The sequence below is a fragment of the Labeo rohita genome, chromosome 1 (genome assembly GCF_022985175.1).
Source record: "Labeo rohita strain BAU-BD-2019 chromosome 1, IGBB_LRoh.1.0, whole genome shotgun sequence".
In the NCBI taxonomy this organism is placed as follows: Eukaryota; Metazoa; Chordata; class Actinopteri; order Cypriniformes; family Cyprinidae; genus Labeo; species Labeo rohita.
In genome coordinates, this window is record NC_066869.1 from 15,212,811 (window position 1) to 15,232,609 (window position 19,799).

Here is a 19,799-nt window from a genome sequence, read left to right on the forward strand (position 1 = left end):
ATTCACAAAAAAATACTAAAAGCACCAGAATGGGAAACAGGGTCACAGTTTTTGCCTAAATTTAGTGGAGCAATGAACTCTTTTTAAAAATAACTTACTATTGTGTCAGGGATCTGGGTTGATGCTAAAAAAAAATTGTTGACATTTACAGAATTTTATCCATTTTATTTCCTGGGTGTTAGTTATAAAATATTCTGTTATTTATTTATTATTTTTAATTTTTTTTTTATTTTCCACAGTCCAGATGATCCAATTCAATATTATGATTTTCTTGAATAGATACAGATAATCAAGATAACTGGAGGTGGAAGAGACCAAAATTACCATATTTGGATGTGGTATTTATACATTTTATGCATTTAAAACCAGCTAGATTAATGGATTTTAATATGTATTTATGGTAAAGTAATTAGAAATCAGTTGGTACAGTAAACGCATGCTGAAAAAAAAAAAAAACAATATAACAGATCACAGAAAATTCTAATGGTTTCCACTACAAATACCATTACAAACATTACAAACCATCAACTTTTAACCATTAAAACCATAGTGTGTTTTGAGACATATTCCACTAGGATTTATTGGTTTTAACAAGCCACCAATAGAAGGTGACGATTGCCAGTAGAGACCAGCAGGGTCCATTACAGTTTCCATTAAAACCAATACAAGCCCCATTATAACCAGTAAAACCATTACAAATTTTGTGATGGTGTCTAGTTTCAGCGGGAATGGAAAATATAAATAGACATACAATTCATAATAATGGAAGGAAAATAACAGGAAACAAAATAGCATGCAAGTGTTTGGGACATACATAATTATGTTTTGTTTATTAAACATTTTTTAATTATTTTTCAACAATCATATGGTCAGAATTAACATGTGTTTAATACAGATAAAGTTGTGAATACCTTTGAGATGGAACAGACCACAATTACCATATTTAGATGTGGTATTTATACATTTTGTGCATTTAAAACCAGCTAGATTATTTTTTTTAAATATGTGTTTATTGTAAAGTAATTGGAAATCAGTTTGTACAGTAAACTAGTCACGAAAAATACCATCTGCCTTATTTATTTTCTTTTTTATTTAATTTAAATAAATGTATAATTAATAATAATGGAAGGAAAATAATGGGAAACAAAATAGCATGCAAGTGTTTGGGGCATATATAATTGTTTTGGTTATTAAACAATTTTTATTTGGTGTGTCGATCGAATATTTAATGTGTTTAAAACTAGCTAGATATATTTAATGCTTAAAAAGCAATTAATAAACAATTTGTAATCCGTTTGCTTTTTATTTAATAGACCTATAATTCCAGCATATCCTTCACTCCGTGCTTTCAAATCTTAAACCTATGATATGTCGTCACTGCAGCGTCCCGACGCTACGCTGTCGTCAAGGAGACACGCACCAGTTACAGCCAGTCAGTCATTCATTCATTTGAATCTAGCAGTCTGGAAAGAGGGGCAGATATGAAGAAGTCTCACCGCACAAATGTCCTGGTAACGTCCTGTCTGAAGACGCCGGTGGACCCGCACACGAAAGTCCCGTTAGCTCAGTATGAGAGGGAGCGATCACTGCCGCGTGCGCCTGCGCTAACGGACAACAGGCACTATGAAAAAGAGGTGACAAAAACTAATAAACTGCTTTTTAATTGATTAAACTATCAAGCGAAAGTCCTTTTTAAGATTTTACTGATAGTTTTGCTCGTTAGCATACCACTTGGAGATACTTTAGGTGTATTACAAAGAAAAAACACGTTGTTTTCAGGCACAACATAAGTTATTCGAGCTTAAATATGATTTTAAAGACAAAATATTGAAAATAATAGCTGTGTAATAGACTAGAGGTGGTTAAACAGCTCACTAATGATCAAGAGGAAACTATATATGTGGTCTGACATGGTTCAATAAGCAGGTTGTCCTAATTTTGTATTATCAATAGGCTTCTGTGGTTGTGGTTGTATTTATGTAGGTATGCTAAATATACCTAAATTAACCTCAGAAGTTTAAATTATTTATTAATTTGCAAAACATGCAATACCTATCCTCATGTGGCTGCATAAACTTGTTTAGCGTTGGTTTCATGTCGAGTACGGTGAAGAACCGTGAGACAATCTTCTGTATGAATGAAGAACACAATCTGCCATCTGGCCCTAAAGCTGACAGACCTGCAGATTAACAGCTTACACACAGAGAGACTCATCTTGTGTTACACACACAACTACTGACCGCACACAACTGTTTTCCAGACAGGAATTTTACAAAAATAGTTGTGGCATATGAAAACACAGCTTTCAACCAACACTCCTTGGTTTCACTACATAAACACCTGTGTAACATTGTTTTTTTGTCATTCAGATCTCGAATTAAAATCTCAAATAATTGTACTGATTAGGTATCTTAACCTATGGACTATATTGAAAAGTATCTAAGCGAATCAGCCTGTGTATCTTCATAGATGGAGTATGACTCTGGATCTGAGCTGGCGACTGATGACCTTCCTGCTAAAGACAGCAGTGCACTGCTGATCAAAGACTACCGCGTGACGGGCGATCACATCGATCTTAGGGAGTTCTACTTCTCGAACCAAGAGTACTACCGTAAACTAGAGCAGCTGAAGAAGGCTCATCTCCAAACGATGGCTGAACTCGAACTCATGTATCGCAAGAAACTGGACCTCAAGGGGGTGAGCGCTGCGGACAACACCGATCGGACCAATCTGTGAGTTTATACATAACAATATTTATATTTCAAAACACACCGTGAGAAAAAATGTGCAAAAATTGTACCTTTAGGGGTAAGTCAGTTTGTCACTGGAGCAGTACCCTTAAAGTAACGCCTTTGTAGCTTCATTACCACTAAAACGGTGCATATTAGTACCTTAGAGTAGTAATATGTACTTTTATAGTACTATTATGAGCCCTTTTGGGGTTAAAAAGCTACAGGTGTCCGAGTGACAAGCTGTTGTTCTGAAAGTGCACACAAACGAAAACTTTTTAATGCATTTGTTGTCAAACTGAAATTATCTTGGGTATGCACTACTTTTCAAAGGTTTGATTTTCAAAAGGTTTTTAAAAGATCTTATTTTTACCAAGGTTATACTTTTTAAATAAATAAAATACAGCATGTTAATACTGTGAAATATTTTTACAATTCAAAATAACTGTTTTCTATCTGAATATACATTACCAGTCAAAAGTTTTTGAACAGTAAGATTTTTAATGTTTTTAAAGAAGTCTCTTCTGCTCACCAAGCCTGCATTTATTTGATACAAAGTACAGCAAAAACAGTACATTTTTACAGGTTTTACTATTTAAAATAACTGCTTTTTCAATTTGAATAAATTTTAAAATGTAATTTATTCTTGTAATACAAAGCTGAATTTTCAGCATCATTTTCAGCCAGTCTTCAGTGTCACATAATTCTTTAGAAATCATTCTAATATTTTGATTTGCTGTTCAAGAGACATCAGTTTTTATTATTATTAACGTTTATTATTATTATTATTATTATCAGTATTTTAAAAAGTTGAGTACATTTTTTGTGGGGGATTCTCTGATAAATAGAAAAATCCAAAGATCAGCATTTATATGAAAAAAGTTGTAGCATACAATATGCAATTCAAAGGCTTGGAGTCAGTATAATTTCTTTTCTTTTCTTTTTTTTGAAAGAAATGATAGAAATTAGCACTTTATTTATTCAAAGATGCTTTGAATTGATCGAAAGTGATGATAAAGACATTTATAATGTTACAAAAGATTTCTATTTCAGATAACTGCTGTTCTTCTGAACTTTCTATTCATCAAAGAAACCTGAGAAAAATCTGCTCAGCTGTTTTCAACATAATAATAATAATAAATGTTTTTTTAAGCAGCAAATCATAATATCAGAATTATTTCTGATCATGTGACTGGAGTAATAATGCTAAAAATTCAGCTTTGAAATCACAGGAATAAATTATATTTTAATATATTTTATTATATATTTACATTTTATTTTAAATAGTAAAAATATTTCAAAATTGTCCTCTTTTTGCTGTATTTTGTATTAAAAAAATGCAGGCTTGGTGAGCAGAAGAGACTTATATAAAAACATTAAAAATCTAGTAATGACTAGTAGTGTATTTTAAAAAGTATTTTATTTCTGTGATGCAAAGCTGATTTTTCAGCATCATTACTCCAGTCTTCAGTGTGACATGATCCTTCAGAAATCATTCTAATGTGCTGATTTGCTGCTCAAGAAACATTTCTTGTTACTGTATGTTGAAAACAGTCCTGTGTTCAGGAAAAAAAAAAAGGAAAAATCTTACTGAGCCCAAACTTTTTAACACTAGTGTATAGGCCAGAGCATTCCTTAAATTTATTAACTTGAAATGGAAATGAAAAGATTATTAATTCTTTTTTTGTTGTTGTTAAATAGTTCCCCACAAGGCAGGAGTCCAGCGATAACCAGCAATCTGAAAAAAGCCCGGTCTGCTCTGGAGCTGTGGCGAAATTCAGATCTTTCTGACCTGTATGATGAAGAGTGCACTGCTGACAATGGCAACACCGAAAAAGGCCTTCTAATCTCGCCCAAGGAGCACATCAAGAACATGTGGCAGGACTTCAGTGTGAGTAAGCTTTCTCCGCCTCAATGGCACCCACATTCATCCTCACTGCAAAGCTTACCTGCTGACTGCCAGGCCGCCAGCAAACCCAAAGGTAGGATCAAGGGTCATCGGCTAAAAAAACGCAAGCAAAACATAGATGAGGATTGGCATCCGAGAGTAACAGTCCCCAAGCCTTTCCAGATGACCCTTCGTGAGGCGGAACTCCGCAAGAAGGGCATAAAATCACGCTCGGAGATCGAACAAGAGAACGCGGATCTCCGACGCCAGGTGGAGGAGCTTACCGAGTGCCAGAGGAAGTTCCGCGCCAGTCCGGCGCCTGCGCACGTGCGTCTCCCACTATACGAGGAGCTGCAGGAGCGTGACGAAGAGCGCCGACGGCTCCATCGTGAGATGGAGCAGCAGCGTCTCCACACTTCACAAAGACCCTTTAGTTTCCTGGAGCGTGAACGGCTGAAGAAAGAACAGAAGGAGGCCAAGCTTCGTGAGCAAATGCTCAAACTTGACAGAGAGGAAGAGGAAAGGAGGAAATGCCCGTTCAAGGCCAAACCCGTCCCACGGGCGGTCAAGGAGGCCGCATCAGGTGAGCAGCAGAAGGAGGAGGAGCTCTACAGGGCCATCAAGATGCAAATGCGGGCGAGAGAGTTGCTTCACAGCGCGTCCATGCCTCCTAGCATGCTTGCACGGCAGCTTAGTGAGAAACAGGTGCAGAAAACTGCCCAGGATGACGAGCAAACACACCGACCCAAAATTAACACCGAAGTTCCAGACTTCGACGGCAGCTACAGGAGGTTTCGGAAGCAGCTGGCGAAGCACAAAGAAGTGCGGCCTGTGACGGCGTGCGAACCCTTCCAGCTGCGCACGGCTAACATAGCCTCGCACAAAGAGCGCATCATGGCGGATATCGAGGCAGAAATCAAGAGCCCAAGACCGTTACGCTGGCCGTTCATGACCCCGCCTGCCCTCTCACCCAGAACGCCCTCGTCATCCCTATGCTCCTCGCTGTCTGGAAGCCAAGAATGCTTGTCCGCTAAGATCACAGATGCAGCCAAGAAACGGCAAGAAGCTGTGAGGTAACGGTGATGCCCAACCCCGGTTTAAACCCTCACCTTGCTAGAACTTTCCAAGTGAAGTCCTGTGTCCTCAGCTTTTTGGAATCCCAAAGCAGGAATGTGACTTTCCCTGCCAGTGTGTCTTTCCAGTAAAAGGCTCCTGAGTCCTCTTGCTGCCTTCATGTCTTCCTAGGAGGTTCATACTCATGGGTTCAGAAATGATTTCAAGATATTTTGGTCTAAATTAAATGGAAGTGTTGGGTAAATTCATATGTATTTTTCCTTTTCACTTCCTGACAAAGGACGTTTTTAGTTTTATTACAAAGGCTGAGCTAAGAAGAATATTATACTAAATAGAATACTACACTATTATAAAAGGGGGTTTTTGCAACCATTTTTGGTTCCCCAAAGAACCTTTCAGTGAGCATTTATTAAAAGAACTATTTTTTCTTAGTGAAGAACATTTTAAAGAACGTTTTGTGTAGTGGAAAGGTTCTATGGATTCCTCATGGAATCTTCAATGCCAATAAAAGAATCTTAAAGGGATAGTTCACCCAAAAATGAAAATTCTGTTATTAATTTCTCACCCTCATGTCATTCCAAGCCCATAAGACCTTTGTTTGTCTACGGAACACAAATTAAGATATTCTGATAAAATCTGAGAGCTTTCTGACCCTCCATAGACAGCAAGCGTCTTACCACGTTCAAGGTCCAGAAAGGTACCAAGAACATCGACAAAATAGTCAGTGTGACATCAGTGGTTCAACCGTAATTTAATGAAGCTACAAGAATACTTTTTGTGTGCAAAAAAACTAAAACAACGACTTCCACCATGTCATCCATCACTATTTTGGTTGAACCACTGATGTCACATGGACTATGCTTGAATTTCATCAAAAATATCTTAATTTGTTTTCAGATGAGGTCTTACGGAACTAAATGAGGGTGAGTAATTAAGGACAGAATTTCAATTTTTGACAATTATCTCTTTATTTTTTTAAGAATGTAGCTTACTACTCTTACTATAGAGTGCAACATTTGGGTTCCAGGAAATAAAAATGCCATTCATATTCTTTATAGGGCAGGAGTGTCTAGTCCTGGTCCTTGAGGACCTGTGTCCTGCAGAGTTTAACTCCAAGTTGGCCTAACAAAATAACAAATTGGTAAGAGTAGTAAATGATATGATGGAAATAGAGAGAAAATACAGAGGGAGTGACATAACATGTAGTTTTGTCATGCAAGCCTGTCACTTCATAATCCAAATGTGTAGTATTTCCAAGCAAGCTTTAGTGCTATTCATCAAAAGTCCACAAAATGTGCACAAACTAAACTGTAAAGTGATTAGTTGCAATAAAAACAACTCTGCAACACTTTAATTGACACTGAGAATTTGGCATTTAAAAAATCACTAGAATTTATGATATTGTGGTGGCACTGATGTGTATTCATATTGAAAATCATGACTTGAAGGCAGCATCTGTCCATTGTGCCCAAACCTTGTCCCTGCTGGCTTACCGTAGCATCATCCCATTAAGTCGAGTCCCTCCTCCATAAAGCTCAGTTCTGACAGCTCTTTACCTCTATGAGTAGAAAAGTTCTTGAGCAGAGAAAGCGGGCAGAAGAAGAAGAGGAGAAATGGAAGGAGAAGCAAAAACAGAGAGAGAAGAGACTACAAAAAGTGATCACAAGGCGAGCCCATGCAAATGACCCACATGTGGCCCTGGCCCAGACATGCCAGTCTAAACTAAAAGAGTTCAGGTAAAGCAATCAAGCTTCTTTTGTTTAATTTTCCAAACTGTGCTTTTAAAAATAAAGGTTCTTTATTGGAATTGATGGTATATATGTATGTGTGACCCTGGACCACAAAACCAATCATAAGTAGCATGGGTCAACATTATCAATTTTTCTTTTATGCCAAAAATCATTAGGATATTAAGTAAAGATCATGTTTCATGAAGATATTTAGTAAATTTCCTACCGTAAATATATCAAAACTTAATTTTTGATTAATAATATGCATTGCTAAGAACTGCATTTGGACAACTGTAAAGGTGATTTTATAGTTCAATTTTTGCACCCTCAGATTCCAGATTTTCAAATTGTTGTATCCCGGCCAAATGTTGTCCTATCCTAACAAACCATACATCAATGGAAGGCTTATTTATTCAGCTTTCAGATATAAAAATGGACCCTTATGACTGGTTTTGTGGTCCAGGGTCACATATGTTTTTATAAATGCTCATATACATGTGCACATGGGAACAGGAAACAACATCTTCAGAGACAAAAAGAGTATGAGGAGGAAATGAGAGAAATCCAGAAAAGAGTGAAGGGAAGGCCTCTATTACTGGAGCAGGTAGCACAGGTACCTTTTAAAAAATGTTTACATTACAATGTCATTTTTACTCATGAAAAGGTTCCTTTTAGGACAAAAAAGAAGATCTCTACTACAAATGTTCACGGTGTTGATAATGCAAAGCTCTCTCTTTCTCAGATGAATGCTAAGAGAGCAGCAGAAAAGCTCTACTCTGCCACTTTGCATGGATGTGGTCTAAGTGAATCCTTTATCAGCAGTAAAGCTCCTAAAGGCTTGAAACACAGACAGACTCCGAGCCCCACCCACTCTGGCAGCCAAACTCCACCCACATACAGGTATAAGAGGCAACAGGCCTCTGTTCTGATACACTTTAGAAATGTATATAAAGAAACAGCAGAAAATACTGCTAATTTTGCTCATTTAAAAGCATATTTCTCTCAGAGTCTCTGAATTTCTTTTTATTTTTACGTTGCAAAAACAGAAATGTAGATAATGAGGAGCTTCCAGACTTGCAGGATTCTCTTCTCGATGACTACGCTGATGATTATGAGGAGTATGACCATGACATGGAGGAAGGACACATAGAAACAGATGAGGATGAGAAACACAATGAATGTCATGATAGTAATGGGGAGGAGGCCAATGATGAAGGACACTCCTATCATGATGAGCTGGATTTTGATGATGATGAACAGGATGAGCGTTATAAAGATGATGACATCAGCAGTAAGCACAGCCAGAGCAGCAAGGGTAGTGAAAGTAAAAACAGTCACGATAGCGACAGGAGCAGAACAGGTAGCGTTAATTAGTCAAGTGACAAAGAAAAATGAGAAGATCAGAAAAGTGAAGAGAGAACTGGTATATTTAATTCATATTTAATTTGTGTTTTTAAACCAAGCAAACCTCAGTAGCAAACTGTTGTTGGACATGTGTAAGAGTGAGAATCTCACAAACATTGTTGAAGGGTTAGTTCACCCAAAAAATGAAAATTCTGTCATCATTTATTGGTGAAAACAAAAGATATGTTGAAGAATGCTGAAATCCAGTTTCTGATCCCTATTGACTTTAATGGTATTTTTGTCTGTATAATGGAACATTATGTGTTACTTCTATGTTCCACAGAAAAAATAAAACTCATACAGGTTTTGAGACAACTTGAGGGTAAAAAAATTAATTTTGGGTGAACTATCCCTTTAAGAACATGTCCAGGTCACATTTCACCATAATATATAAATAAATAAATAAATAAATAGATAATAGAGAGCACTGATAATCACTATTACAAATAAAGTGGGAAAATAAATAAATAATAAAAAATGAAATAAAAATACTTTATATAAAGTATGTTATATTCTTATGATAATAGGTATTTTGAGGAAAAAATGTGCTAAATTATAAAGATTTTTTTTTTTTAATTTTTGGGTGAACTATCCCTTTAAGAACATGTCCAGTTCACATTTTACCATAAAAATAAAAAAATATAAATAATTAAATAAATAACAGAGAGCCATGAGAATCACTATTACAAATAAAGGATGGAAATAAATAAATAATTTTAAAAAATGTATATAAAGTATATCAAATTCTTACAGTAATGAGAATTTTGCAGGGAAATGTGCTGAATTATCAATCAATCAATCAATCAATAAAAAATACTTGATATAAAGTATACTTACAGTAATGAGAATTTTGAGGGGAAATGTGCTGAATTATCAAGAAAATAATGCTGCAATGCAACTTAATGTTTAGTGCAGGTTAATGTTCTTTAAGGAAAGTATAATTTCCCTTTTATAGGCAGAATGTGACCTGGACATGTTTACATCACATTCACTCAATATACAGTAATGAATGTAGTATATAAGTGGAGCTAAATGCCTGCCCCCTCTCATATATATTTAACAAAATACCAAAAACACAATATTATTTAATATGTTACAAATTTAATGACTGTGTTTGTATGTGTGGGATTATAAATGAGATAAAAAATAACTTAATATATGAAAATAAACTTTATTATGACATTTCCATTGTTTATAAGTTCTTTTCATACTTTGTGAATATAAATACGAGCATATAAAACATTTTAAACATGAGCCACAGCCTAAAAATACACATCATGGTCAGTTACTGTTTGTACATCACAGGCAACATCTCAGTAATTTTCCATGCTCCACGCGGTCCGGCCCACCTCACGCTCACGCTGTGATGCAAAAACCCGCCTCATACATGAGACCAAGGGCAAAAGACACGGCTGGGAGGGGTCGATCCTGACTGACGGCACCTCTAACCAATCACATGCCCCCAAGGCTTCCGCGCCGCTCTCTCCGACCAATCAGCTGCCGCGGAAGGGCGTGTCCGCAGTCCGAATTTTACGCGGCGCTACGGCCTGAAAACTAAACCGAGATGGAATATGCCAGTCTGAACCGGTTTCAACCGGTCTTGCGTGTGATGCATGAGACTAGAAAGGAGCTGGGTCACAGTCTCTCGCAGATATCTGCTTTCAAAACAACGTTTTTCTGCAATAGACAAAAGAATAAACTAACGATTGATTTAATGCTGTTGTTATAAAACGGAAAGAGAAGTTCAAGCGAGCTGTAAACCGTCATACAGAGAGACAGATGAACTAACACGAGCTGCTGACTGAAAGAGGACCCGGACTCAATTACTGAAGACAATAATTAAAAATAGCACCGAAATTCAGTGTTTCGATGGTTTTCATGTATCGTTTGCTTTGCACTATAGTGTGTTTGGCTATATAGTGAGGTGACCAGCTAGTTAGCGTTTGAAGTGAACTTGCTAGATGCTTAGAGTTCATTCTGGATAGGTTTATACACGCCATCGTGTAAAATGAGATATATCAAATAGGTTTTTTTTTTACCTGACGTCTTGATCTTGTTTTGACGCGACGCACGTTTCCAGGACACTTAACCTAGTTGCTGATTCCTAAACCGCGTTAGCATTGTTTTTTCCAGCGAGAAGGAGTTTAGTTTAAAACAGGTAAGTTAAATTATGTTCTTGGGGTGTTTGGTGAAATGCTTATCTGTTACAAATTTGATCTACTACGATAAGTGACTTAAATGAAGCGCTAGTTTGCTGACACACTGCTGATGTTGAACAGAAACGAAAACGCGTTTTGTTCCTCATCGCTTCCCGTAACTGCAGGCGCTCCACTAGAATTCATGTGGGCTGCTTTCTAAAAAGTTTGATTAGTGTATATTAAGATCTGTTGGCTCCAATGCGTGTTTACGTTTTGTGTTTATGTAGCTGTGGAAGGAACACACATTTAATGTGTTAAACGGCCATGTTAGCATTTTTTTTTAATCGTTCAACTATTAATACTAGCTGTTGTAACGGTGATCTCAGCAAAACAGCATTCAAAGTCATTATACGTTGTGTTTCAGTGCAACTGCGTGCTTAAGTAATGTGTTTTGTAGACTAAAGTGCACCCACGTGGTATGAGCCATTGGTTTGATGTGTGAGAGATAGTGAACGTCAAGACAAGTCACCTTTATATACCGCTTTTAACAATACAGAACTGTGACAAAGCGGCTGTACAGTATTAAATAGGAAATAGTGCATTAATAATGCAAAAGGGAAACAGTAAACACTCAATTTTCAGGTAAAGCTTCAGGTTCATCATTGGATTCAATGATGTCATCATCTAGTTCAGTTCAAATAGTATACTATATCAATGGTCAAAGAAGTATACTATTTGTTTCTGATAACTAAAAGATGTCATCTGTTTTGTTTTGCAGCTCTATGCCGGCAGACATGACCATGTTGGCGGATCACACAGCACGGCAGTTGCTGGACTTCAGTCAAAAGCTTGACATCAACCTACTGGACAATGTCGTTAACTCCATGTACTATGATGTGGGATCTCAGGTATGAGTTTGTTTGCAGAGTCCAAGACCACTGTGGTGTTTTGCCTGCATTCAGATCATAGTTTGTGGTTTATCAGTCACACACAGTGCATCAAAAGTGGTTTTCATTGTGAATGTTTTAGCAAAGAGTGGCACAAGAAGTTCTCACCAACTTGAAGGACCACCCAGATGCCTGGACCAGAGTGGACACCATATTGGAGTTCTCACAGAACATGAAGACAAAAGTATGTCAAAGCATTAATGTTTTTCTGCAGCTAGTCCTGCATTGCCAGCTGCGATAATCTATTCAGCCACATTAAACTGATGTTTCCTCTTTTTGCTGTTTGTATTGCAGTACTATGCTCTTCAGATACTGGAGACCGTGATCAAAACACGCTGGAAGATTCTTCCACGGAACCAGTGTGAAGGTGAGGGACTGTATGACTTCAGTGTGAACATTTATACACACTGACCTTGGTCTCTATGGAGAAACTGTTACACACCTTCACCTTTTACAACACTGCTATCATGTGAGAACAAGATGACTCTTTTAGGAAATGCACAAATAACTGACATCTCTGTCTGTCCACAGGAATTAAGAAGTATGTCGTCGGGCTGATTATCAAGACTTCCTCTGATCCCAACAGTGTAGAGGTAATAAAATGCTTCAAATGTTTGGAGTTATTTCTACAGTTTGTAATATTTTATTGAAGTAATATGTCAACTTTAAATGAATATGAGATGAAAAAAATATTATTTTCTTTTGCTTTGTTTTTTATTTAAACTGGTTAGTAAATTTCAATCAGTTCGTTACAACTATACAAATATTTTAAGAGGTAAAAATAAACAACTGAAAAACATATTTCCATTATAATTTTAAAGTTTTTTTTTTTTGTGTTTTTTTTTTAGCATTATTATTAGCAAATTTTGTAATTTTTATTAGCATAACTTCTAATAAGGTCTGCATTAGTTTATTAATTTTTATTTAAGTTGTAGTTAATGAAGTAGTACTTCAACTTTAACTAAATGAAAATGATCATTTTTACTTTAGCATCTAACTGGAATAAAAGTAGTTTAATTTGTTAAAAATATTTTATTAGTCTTATTTTGCTTAATGTTGATTTTCTCTCTCTCTCTCCCTCTCTCCCTCTCTCTCTCTATATATATATGTGATGATAAAGACATTTATAATGTAACAAAAGATTTCTATTTCTGATAAATGCTGTTCTTCTAAACTTTCTATTTGTCAAAGAAACCTGAAAAAGTTCCACTCAGCTGTTTTCAAAATAATAATAATAAATGTTTTTTGAGCAGCAAATCAGAATATTAGAATGATTTCTGAAGGATCATGTGACTGGAGTAATGATGCTAAAAATTTGGATTTGAAATCACAGGAATAAATTGCATTTTACAATATATTCAAATAGAAAACAGTTATTTTAAATATTAAAACCATTTCAAAGCAGAAGAGACAACTTTAAAAAACATTAAAAAATGTTAAAAAAAAAACTTTTGACTGGACTAATAAATCTATTTAATCTATTTTTACCCATTTTGACTTGTATTTGTATTCTTACAGAAGGAAGGGGTTTACATAGCAAAGCTCAACATGATCCTGGTGCAGGTGAGTGTCATTTCAGGAGTATCTGTAGTCATGATATTGTAAGAGCGAATGGCTCATGGTTTTATCACTGATGTTGTGTTCTTGTTTGTGTGTAGATTCTGAAGCAGGAGTGGCCGAAGCACTGGCCCACGTTCATCAGTGACATTGTGGGAGCGAGTCGCACCAGCGAGAGCCTGTGTCAGAACAACATGATCATCCTGAAGCTCCTCAGTGAAGAGGTGTTTGACTTCTCCAGCGGGCAGATGACTCAGGTCAAAGCCAAACACCTGAAGGACAGGTACACATGCCCTGGAGCAAATGTGACAGTTACAGATTGTGCAGGGTGTGGTTGGAAAAATGTTTACTCAATCTCTTTCACTTTTTTTGTCTTTTTGTAGTATGTGCAACGAATTTTCCCAAATATTCCAGCTGTGCCAGTTTGTCATGGTATGTTACAAGCATATTATTACAGAGTTAGTGTTTTTATAATTAAAGTAGTAGTTCATTCAAAAATGAAAATTTGCTGCTCACCCTCAGGCCATTCAAAATGTAGATGAGTTTGTTTGTTCATTAGAGCAGGTTTGGAGAAATGCAGAAACAGCTGTTAAAAACCTCACAGTAATTCACACCACTCCAGTCCACTCAAGTCCAAATGATGGTCTTGTTTATTGCTTTTTACTTCACAAGACATTAATTAATGGACTGGAGCGGTGTGGATTACTTTTGGATTATTGTCATGTTTTTATCAGCTGTTTGGGTTCTCATTCTGACGGCACCCATTCACTGCAAAAGATCCATTGGTGAGCAAGTGATGTAATGCTACACTTCTCCAAATCTGTTCTACATGTTCTACATGTTTGATGGTCTGAGTGAGAGTACATTTTAGATCATTTTCCCTTTTGACTGAACTATTCATTTATTTACAGTACAGTTCAGTTTATTTACACCACTCATTTTTACATCAGGAAAATTCCCAGAATGCCCCTCTGGTCCACGCCACCTTGGAGACCCTCCTTCGCTTCCTGAACTGGATTCCGCTGGGCTACATATTTGAGACCAAACTCATCAGCACACTGGTGTACAAGGTAATATGACTTGAGGGCTCTAATTGTAACTCATTTGATTTAATGGAATGCTGTTGTAGCAGACCGCTGTCACTCCTCTCACAAAGGCGCACTGTCATTGGTTCAGCTTGCCAGTGCGTAAGAAAGAGAGGGAAATCATTGGAGCGCTGGCTGTTCTCATTGGCCCTCAGCTCAAAGCTTTGTGTCCGAGCTGGTGCTCCAACATTTGTAGCCTTTCACCTTGTGAAAATCACGGAGTGTTCCAGAAAGTTTATCGTTTGTGTTCTGATTTATTCCACAGTTTCTGAACGTTCCAATGTTCAGGAACGTCACTCTGAAGTGTCTGACGGAGATTGCAGGTGTCAGTGTCAGTCAGTACGAGGAGCAGTTTGTCAACTTGTTCAGTCTCACCATGATACAACTCAAACAGGTACATGTGTACACACACACACCACTGTTTTTATTTTTTTACTTTTATATAGCACAAATGAATTAAATTGATCAAGTGTGACTGTAAAGGCACTTATAATGTTACAAGAAAATTCTGTTTCAAATAAATGCTGTTTTTTTGAACATTCTATTTATCAAAGAATCCCAAAATGAAATTTCATGGATTTACAGAAAAAAAAGTGTTTAAGACATTGATAGTAATAATAAATGTTTCTTGAACAGCAAATCAGCATATTAGAATGATTTTTGAAGGATCATGTGACACTGAAGTAATGATGCTGAAAATTATTATTATTTTTTTTTTTACAGCATATTAAAATAAAAGGATATTGTAAGCTGTTATCATATTTTAAGTTTCATTATTTTAAATAAAAAAAAAATGCAACATTGGTGAATATTTTTTCAATAACACTTTGTGAAGTGAAGTTTTCAAAACTATAATACCCCTAATTTTCCTGCTCGGCAGATGCTGCCTCTGAACACAAATATCCGTCTGGCGTATGCGAATGGAAGAGACGATGAGCAGAACTTCATCCAGAACCTCAGTCTGTTTCTCTGCACCTTCCTCAAAGAGCACGGACAGCTGATAGAGAAAAGACTCAACCTCAGAGAGACACTCATGGAGGTACTCGCATAGTTAAATTTTGAGAAATAGACATTACAGTGACACACAGATTCCTAATTGTTTGACTCCCATGTGCTCAGGCTCTGCATTACATGCTGCTGGTGTCTGAGGTGGAGGAAACAGAGATCTTTAAGATCTGTTTGGAGTACTGGAACCATCTGGCTGCTGAGCTCTACAGAGAAAGTCCCTTCTCCACCTCCACTTCCCCATTGCTGTCAACCAGCCAACACTTCGATGTGCCGCCCCGCCGACACCTCTACCTGCCTGTGCTCTCCAAGGTCAGTAAGTTGAGGTGCACATAAGCTCCACTTCAAAATGTTGATGGCTAGCTAGAGAAAAACTGACTGGGTTCTTGACCCGTCTCAGGTGCGCCTGCTGATGGTGAGTCGCATGGCCAAACCGGAGGAGGTTCTGGTGGTGGAGAACGATCAGGGCGAGGTTGTGAGAGAATTCATGAAGGACACCGACTCCATCAACCTCTACAAGAACATGAGAGAGACTCTGGGTAATAATAACGGGCTGTTCTTTAACTGAGCAGGAAAAAAGTAAAAGGAGAAAGCTTTATTATGATCTCTTTGTTCTGTCCAGTCTACTTGACTCATTTGGACTATGCCGATACGGAGCGCATCATGACCGAGAAGCTTCATAATCAGGTGAATGGTACCGAGTGGTCCTGGAGGAACCTGAACACGCTGTGCTGGGCCATCGGCTCCATCAGTGGTGCCATGCATGAAGAGGATGAGAAGAGATTCCTCGTCACAGTCATTAAGGTGTTTATTCATGCGTTTGTGAAAAATGATTAAGAAAATTCAGCTTTGCATCACAGGAATATATTACATGTTAAAATATATTCACATAGAAAACTGTAATCTTAAATTGTAATAATATTTCACAATTTTGCTGTTTTTACTGTGTTTTTAATTAAATAAATGCAGCCTTGGTGAGTGGAAGAAAACATTTAAAAAATTACCAAATTTCTGTTTCTGTCTCAGGACCTACTGGGTCTGTGTGAACAGAAAAGAGGGAAAGACAACAAGGCCATCATCGCCTCTAACATCATGTACATCGTAGGCCAGTACCCACGATTCCTGAGGGCTCACTGGAAGTTCCTCAAGACTGTCGTTAACAAGCTCTTCGAGTTCATGCATGGTGAGGAACAGATTGTGTTTGAGCTTTTTGTATGGCCATGCATGCTGACTTTTTCATAAGGGTGTATTTTAATCAGAAAGTCTCTTTGTTTCTCTCTCAGAGACCCATGATGGTGTGCAGGACATGGCGTGTGACACCTTCATCAAGATTGCTCAGAAGTGCAGGAGGCATTTTGTGCAGGTTCAGGTTGGGGAGGTGATGCCCTTCATCGATGAGATCCTCAACAACATCAACACCATCATCTGTGACCTGCAGCCACAGCAAGTGCACACGTTCTACGAGGCCGTGGGCTACATGATCGGAGCACAGACGGATCAGGCTGTCCAGGAGCGCCTGATTGAGAAATACATGCTCCTTCCCAACCAGGTGTGGGACAGCATCATCCAGCAGGCCACCAAGGTGAGAATCAGTGTTATTTAGTACTATGGAGATGCTATTATCGTTTTTAGTAGTTTATTCATTTGTATTAAAGGTTTCTTTTTTTTTTTTTTTTTTTTTTTTTTTTTTTTTAAATTCATTTGTTGTGTTTTGTTTTACAATTTATTTTAATCTCCATTTGGTTACTTGATTTATTTTATATATTTTGTATTTTTTTTTAATGTATTTATATTATTATTATTATTATTATTATTATTGTTTTCAGTTTTATTACATCTAGTTAAACTAAAAAAAAAATTTCCTTGTTTATTTGTTTAATGTTTTATTGTTTTAATTAAGAATTATTTTAATATTAACCCTGGTGACAACTCGGCATGTATTTAGCTTCTCTTTGTGTAGTTAACAGAATTTTGAAACTCAAAACTTTCTAGAACAAAACCAAAAGGGGTCGTACAATAAAAAAAACAGGATTTTGCTTGCTCTTTTAAGGGTTTATACTCTTAAGTTATAACTACCAAGATTGAAACAGTAGCACCTGATACCTCTCTTCAATCAGAACGTGGACATCCTGAAGGACCCAGAGACAGTGCGTCAGCTAGGCAGCATCCTGAAGACTAATGTGAGGGCGTGTAAAGCTGTGGGTCACCCCTTCGTTCTGCAGCTGGGCCGCATTTACCTGGACATGCTCAACGTCTACAAGTGCCTGAGCGAGAACATCTCTTCTGCCATCCAGAGCAACGGTGAGCCACGCATGCCGACCTGGAGCACATGAGCCAACAACTGGCACGTACTAACGGCTCAAGGTTAACTCTTTGGTCTTTTTCATTAGGTGAGATGGTGACCAAGCAGCCGCTGATACGGAGCATGCGGACGGTAAAAAGAGAGACGCTGAAGCTCATCTCCGGATGGGTCAGCCGCTCCAACGACCCACAGATGGTTAGTTTTGACGATGCTTTATCAGTCTGCGCTTGTGTTGAAACAATACCCTGTTTTTGACAGCAGTGCATTGTTTTCTGTCTTTTCAGGTTGGAGAGAACTTTGTTCCACCTTTGCTGGAGGCGGTTCTCATCGACTACCAAAGGAATGTTCCAGCAGCTCGAGAACCAGAGGTGCTCAGCACTATGGCAACCATCGTCAACAAGCTTGGCGCTCATATAACAGGAGAGATCCCCAAGATATTCGATGCTGTGTTTGAGTGCACGCTCGAAATGATCAACAAGGTTTGTCCCGTTTCTCACAATGTATGGCTGAGCGATTAAACAAGATAGAAACAAAATCGTGATATGGCTTGGTGTGCCTGTCAAGTTGCAAATGCTGTGATTTTAATATAACCATACGTGCTGTGTTGCGTGGCACTTTTTTTTCCGTACGTGTGAGTAGCTCATGAACAAGTGTTTTCAGTGTCTCAAAACTGCTCGGTTCACGGTTAATGCTTTGCATGAACTCATAAGTTGCTTATAATGTGCATTTGTGAAAGCAAAGTGCACAAATCCTCTTCTCAGAATTGTAATGAGAAGTATTGTCTCAACAAAAGAGAAGCTTAAGGTTTGCCCTTTATTGCCAGAATAAAAGCTAAATTGTTTAATGTTTGAAAATGAAGAGATCTGCAAATATTAGTACCATAATTTAACAGTTGCACTAGGAAATAATAATATATATTATATTATTAACTATATAATTAATATTGCTTTAATTTTTCTTTTACATTGAAATGGTATTATTACAATAGTAAAGTTTATTAGTTATTTATAAAAGTTATTTTAGTTAGTAATAAACAGTAATAACTTTGTAGTATTTTTAAGTACTCTTATATTAGTGCCATTTTAAAAGTATTACAAAATTATAATGGTAACATACTTTGTTACTTGTGTGTAACAATATTGTTACTTAGTAATAAACTTAGTAATGACTTAAGTATTAATAGTAGTTGTAGTATTGTGGTTAAGTACTCTTATTTTACAGTGAAATAGTATTATAATAGTAACATTACTTATTTTACTTTTTTTTTTTTTTTTTTTTTTTTTTTTTTTTTTTTTTTTTTTTAGTAATGAACTTAGTACTGACCAAGTATTAGTAGTAGTATTGTTGTACTCTTAATTTACAGTGAAGTAGTATTACAATAGTAACGTTCCTTAATTAATATTTTTATTTGGTAATAAACTTTATGACTAAGTATTATTAGTAGTACTATTGTTCTTAAGTATGCTTATTTTACATTAAAATGGAATTAATAATTTTTAAATAATAAACGTAGTAATAATTTAGTAGTAGTATTCTTCCTAAGTACTCTTGTTTTACAGTGAAATAGTATTACAATAGTAACATTTATTATTTAAATATTTTATTTAATAATAAACTTAGTAATGACTAAATAGTAGTGCAGTAATAGTGTTAAGTACTCTTTTATAGTCAAATAGTATAATAACATTCCTTAATATTTTAGTAATAAACTTAGTTATGACTAAGTATTATTAGTAGTATTATATTGTTATGAACTCTTGTTTCACAGTGAAATAGTATTACAGTAGTAACATTACATATTTAAATATTTCTATTTGGTAATAAACTGAGTAATGACTTAAGTATTATTATTATTATTAGTCATAGTAGTAGTAGTAATGTTAAGTACTCTTATTTTACAGTGAAATGGTATTACAATAGTCACATCACTTATTTTAATA

General features: G+C 36.5%; 2 protein-coding genes across 2 annotated transcripts in view; both read left to right on the top strand.

Annotated features, from left to right (window-relative positions):
• The first annotated feature begins 1,447 nt into the window (after positions 1-1,447).
• Positions 1,448-9,271, top strand: fam161a (FAM161 centrosomal protein A). The gene is made up of 7 exons (XM_051115220.1): positions 1,448-1,634; positions 2,470-2,732; positions 4,431-5,690; positions 7,260-7,427; positions 7,935-8,034; positions 8,164-8,321; positions 8,468-9,271. Exons 1-7 carry the CDS (start codon positions 1,482-1,484, stop codon positions 8,793-8,795), a joined length of 2,430 nt encoding a protein of 809 aa, XP_050971177.1. The 5' UTR covers positions 1,448-1,481; the 3' UTR covers positions 8,796-9,271.
• Positions 9,272-10,397: 1,126 nt separating this feature from the next.
• xpo1a (exportin 1 (CRM1 homolog, yeast) a) overlaps positions 10,398-19,799 on the top strand; it is a 13,658-nt gene continuing 4,256 nt past the window's right edge. The window contains exons 1-19 of the mRNA XM_051114992.1: positions 10,398-10,983; positions 11,742-11,871; positions 11,993-12,094; positions 12,205-12,277; positions 12,442-12,503; positions 13,429-13,473; positions 13,569-13,750; positions 13,851-13,899; positions 14,418-14,537; positions 14,818-14,946; positions 15,433-15,591; positions 15,672-15,869; positions 15,958-16,096; positions 16,180-16,361; positions 16,584-16,740; positions 16,841-17,139; positions 17,675-17,858; positions 17,948-18,054; positions 18,144-18,338. Coding sequence (XP_050970949.1) covers positions 11,746-11,871; positions 11,993-12,094; positions 12,205-12,277; positions 12,442-12,503; positions 13,429-13,473; positions 13,569-13,750; positions 13,851-13,899; positions 14,418-14,537; positions 14,818-14,946; positions 15,433-15,591; positions 15,672-15,869; positions 15,958-16,096; positions 16,180-16,361; positions 16,584-16,740; positions 16,841-17,139; positions 17,675-17,858; positions 17,948-18,054; positions 18,144-18,338 — 2,508 coding nt within the window. The 5' untranslated portion in view covers positions 10,398-10,983; positions 11,742-11,745. The remainder of the gene's footprint in view (positions 10,984-11,741; positions 11,872-11,992; positions 12,095-12,204; positions 12,278-12,441; positions 12,504-13,428; positions 13,474-13,568; positions 13,751-13,850; positions 13,900-14,417; positions 14,538-14,817; positions 14,947-15,432; positions 15,592-15,671; positions 15,870-15,957; positions 16,097-16,179; positions 16,362-16,583; positions 16,741-16,840; positions 17,140-17,674; positions 17,859-17,947; positions 18,055-18,143; positions 18,339-19,799) is intronic.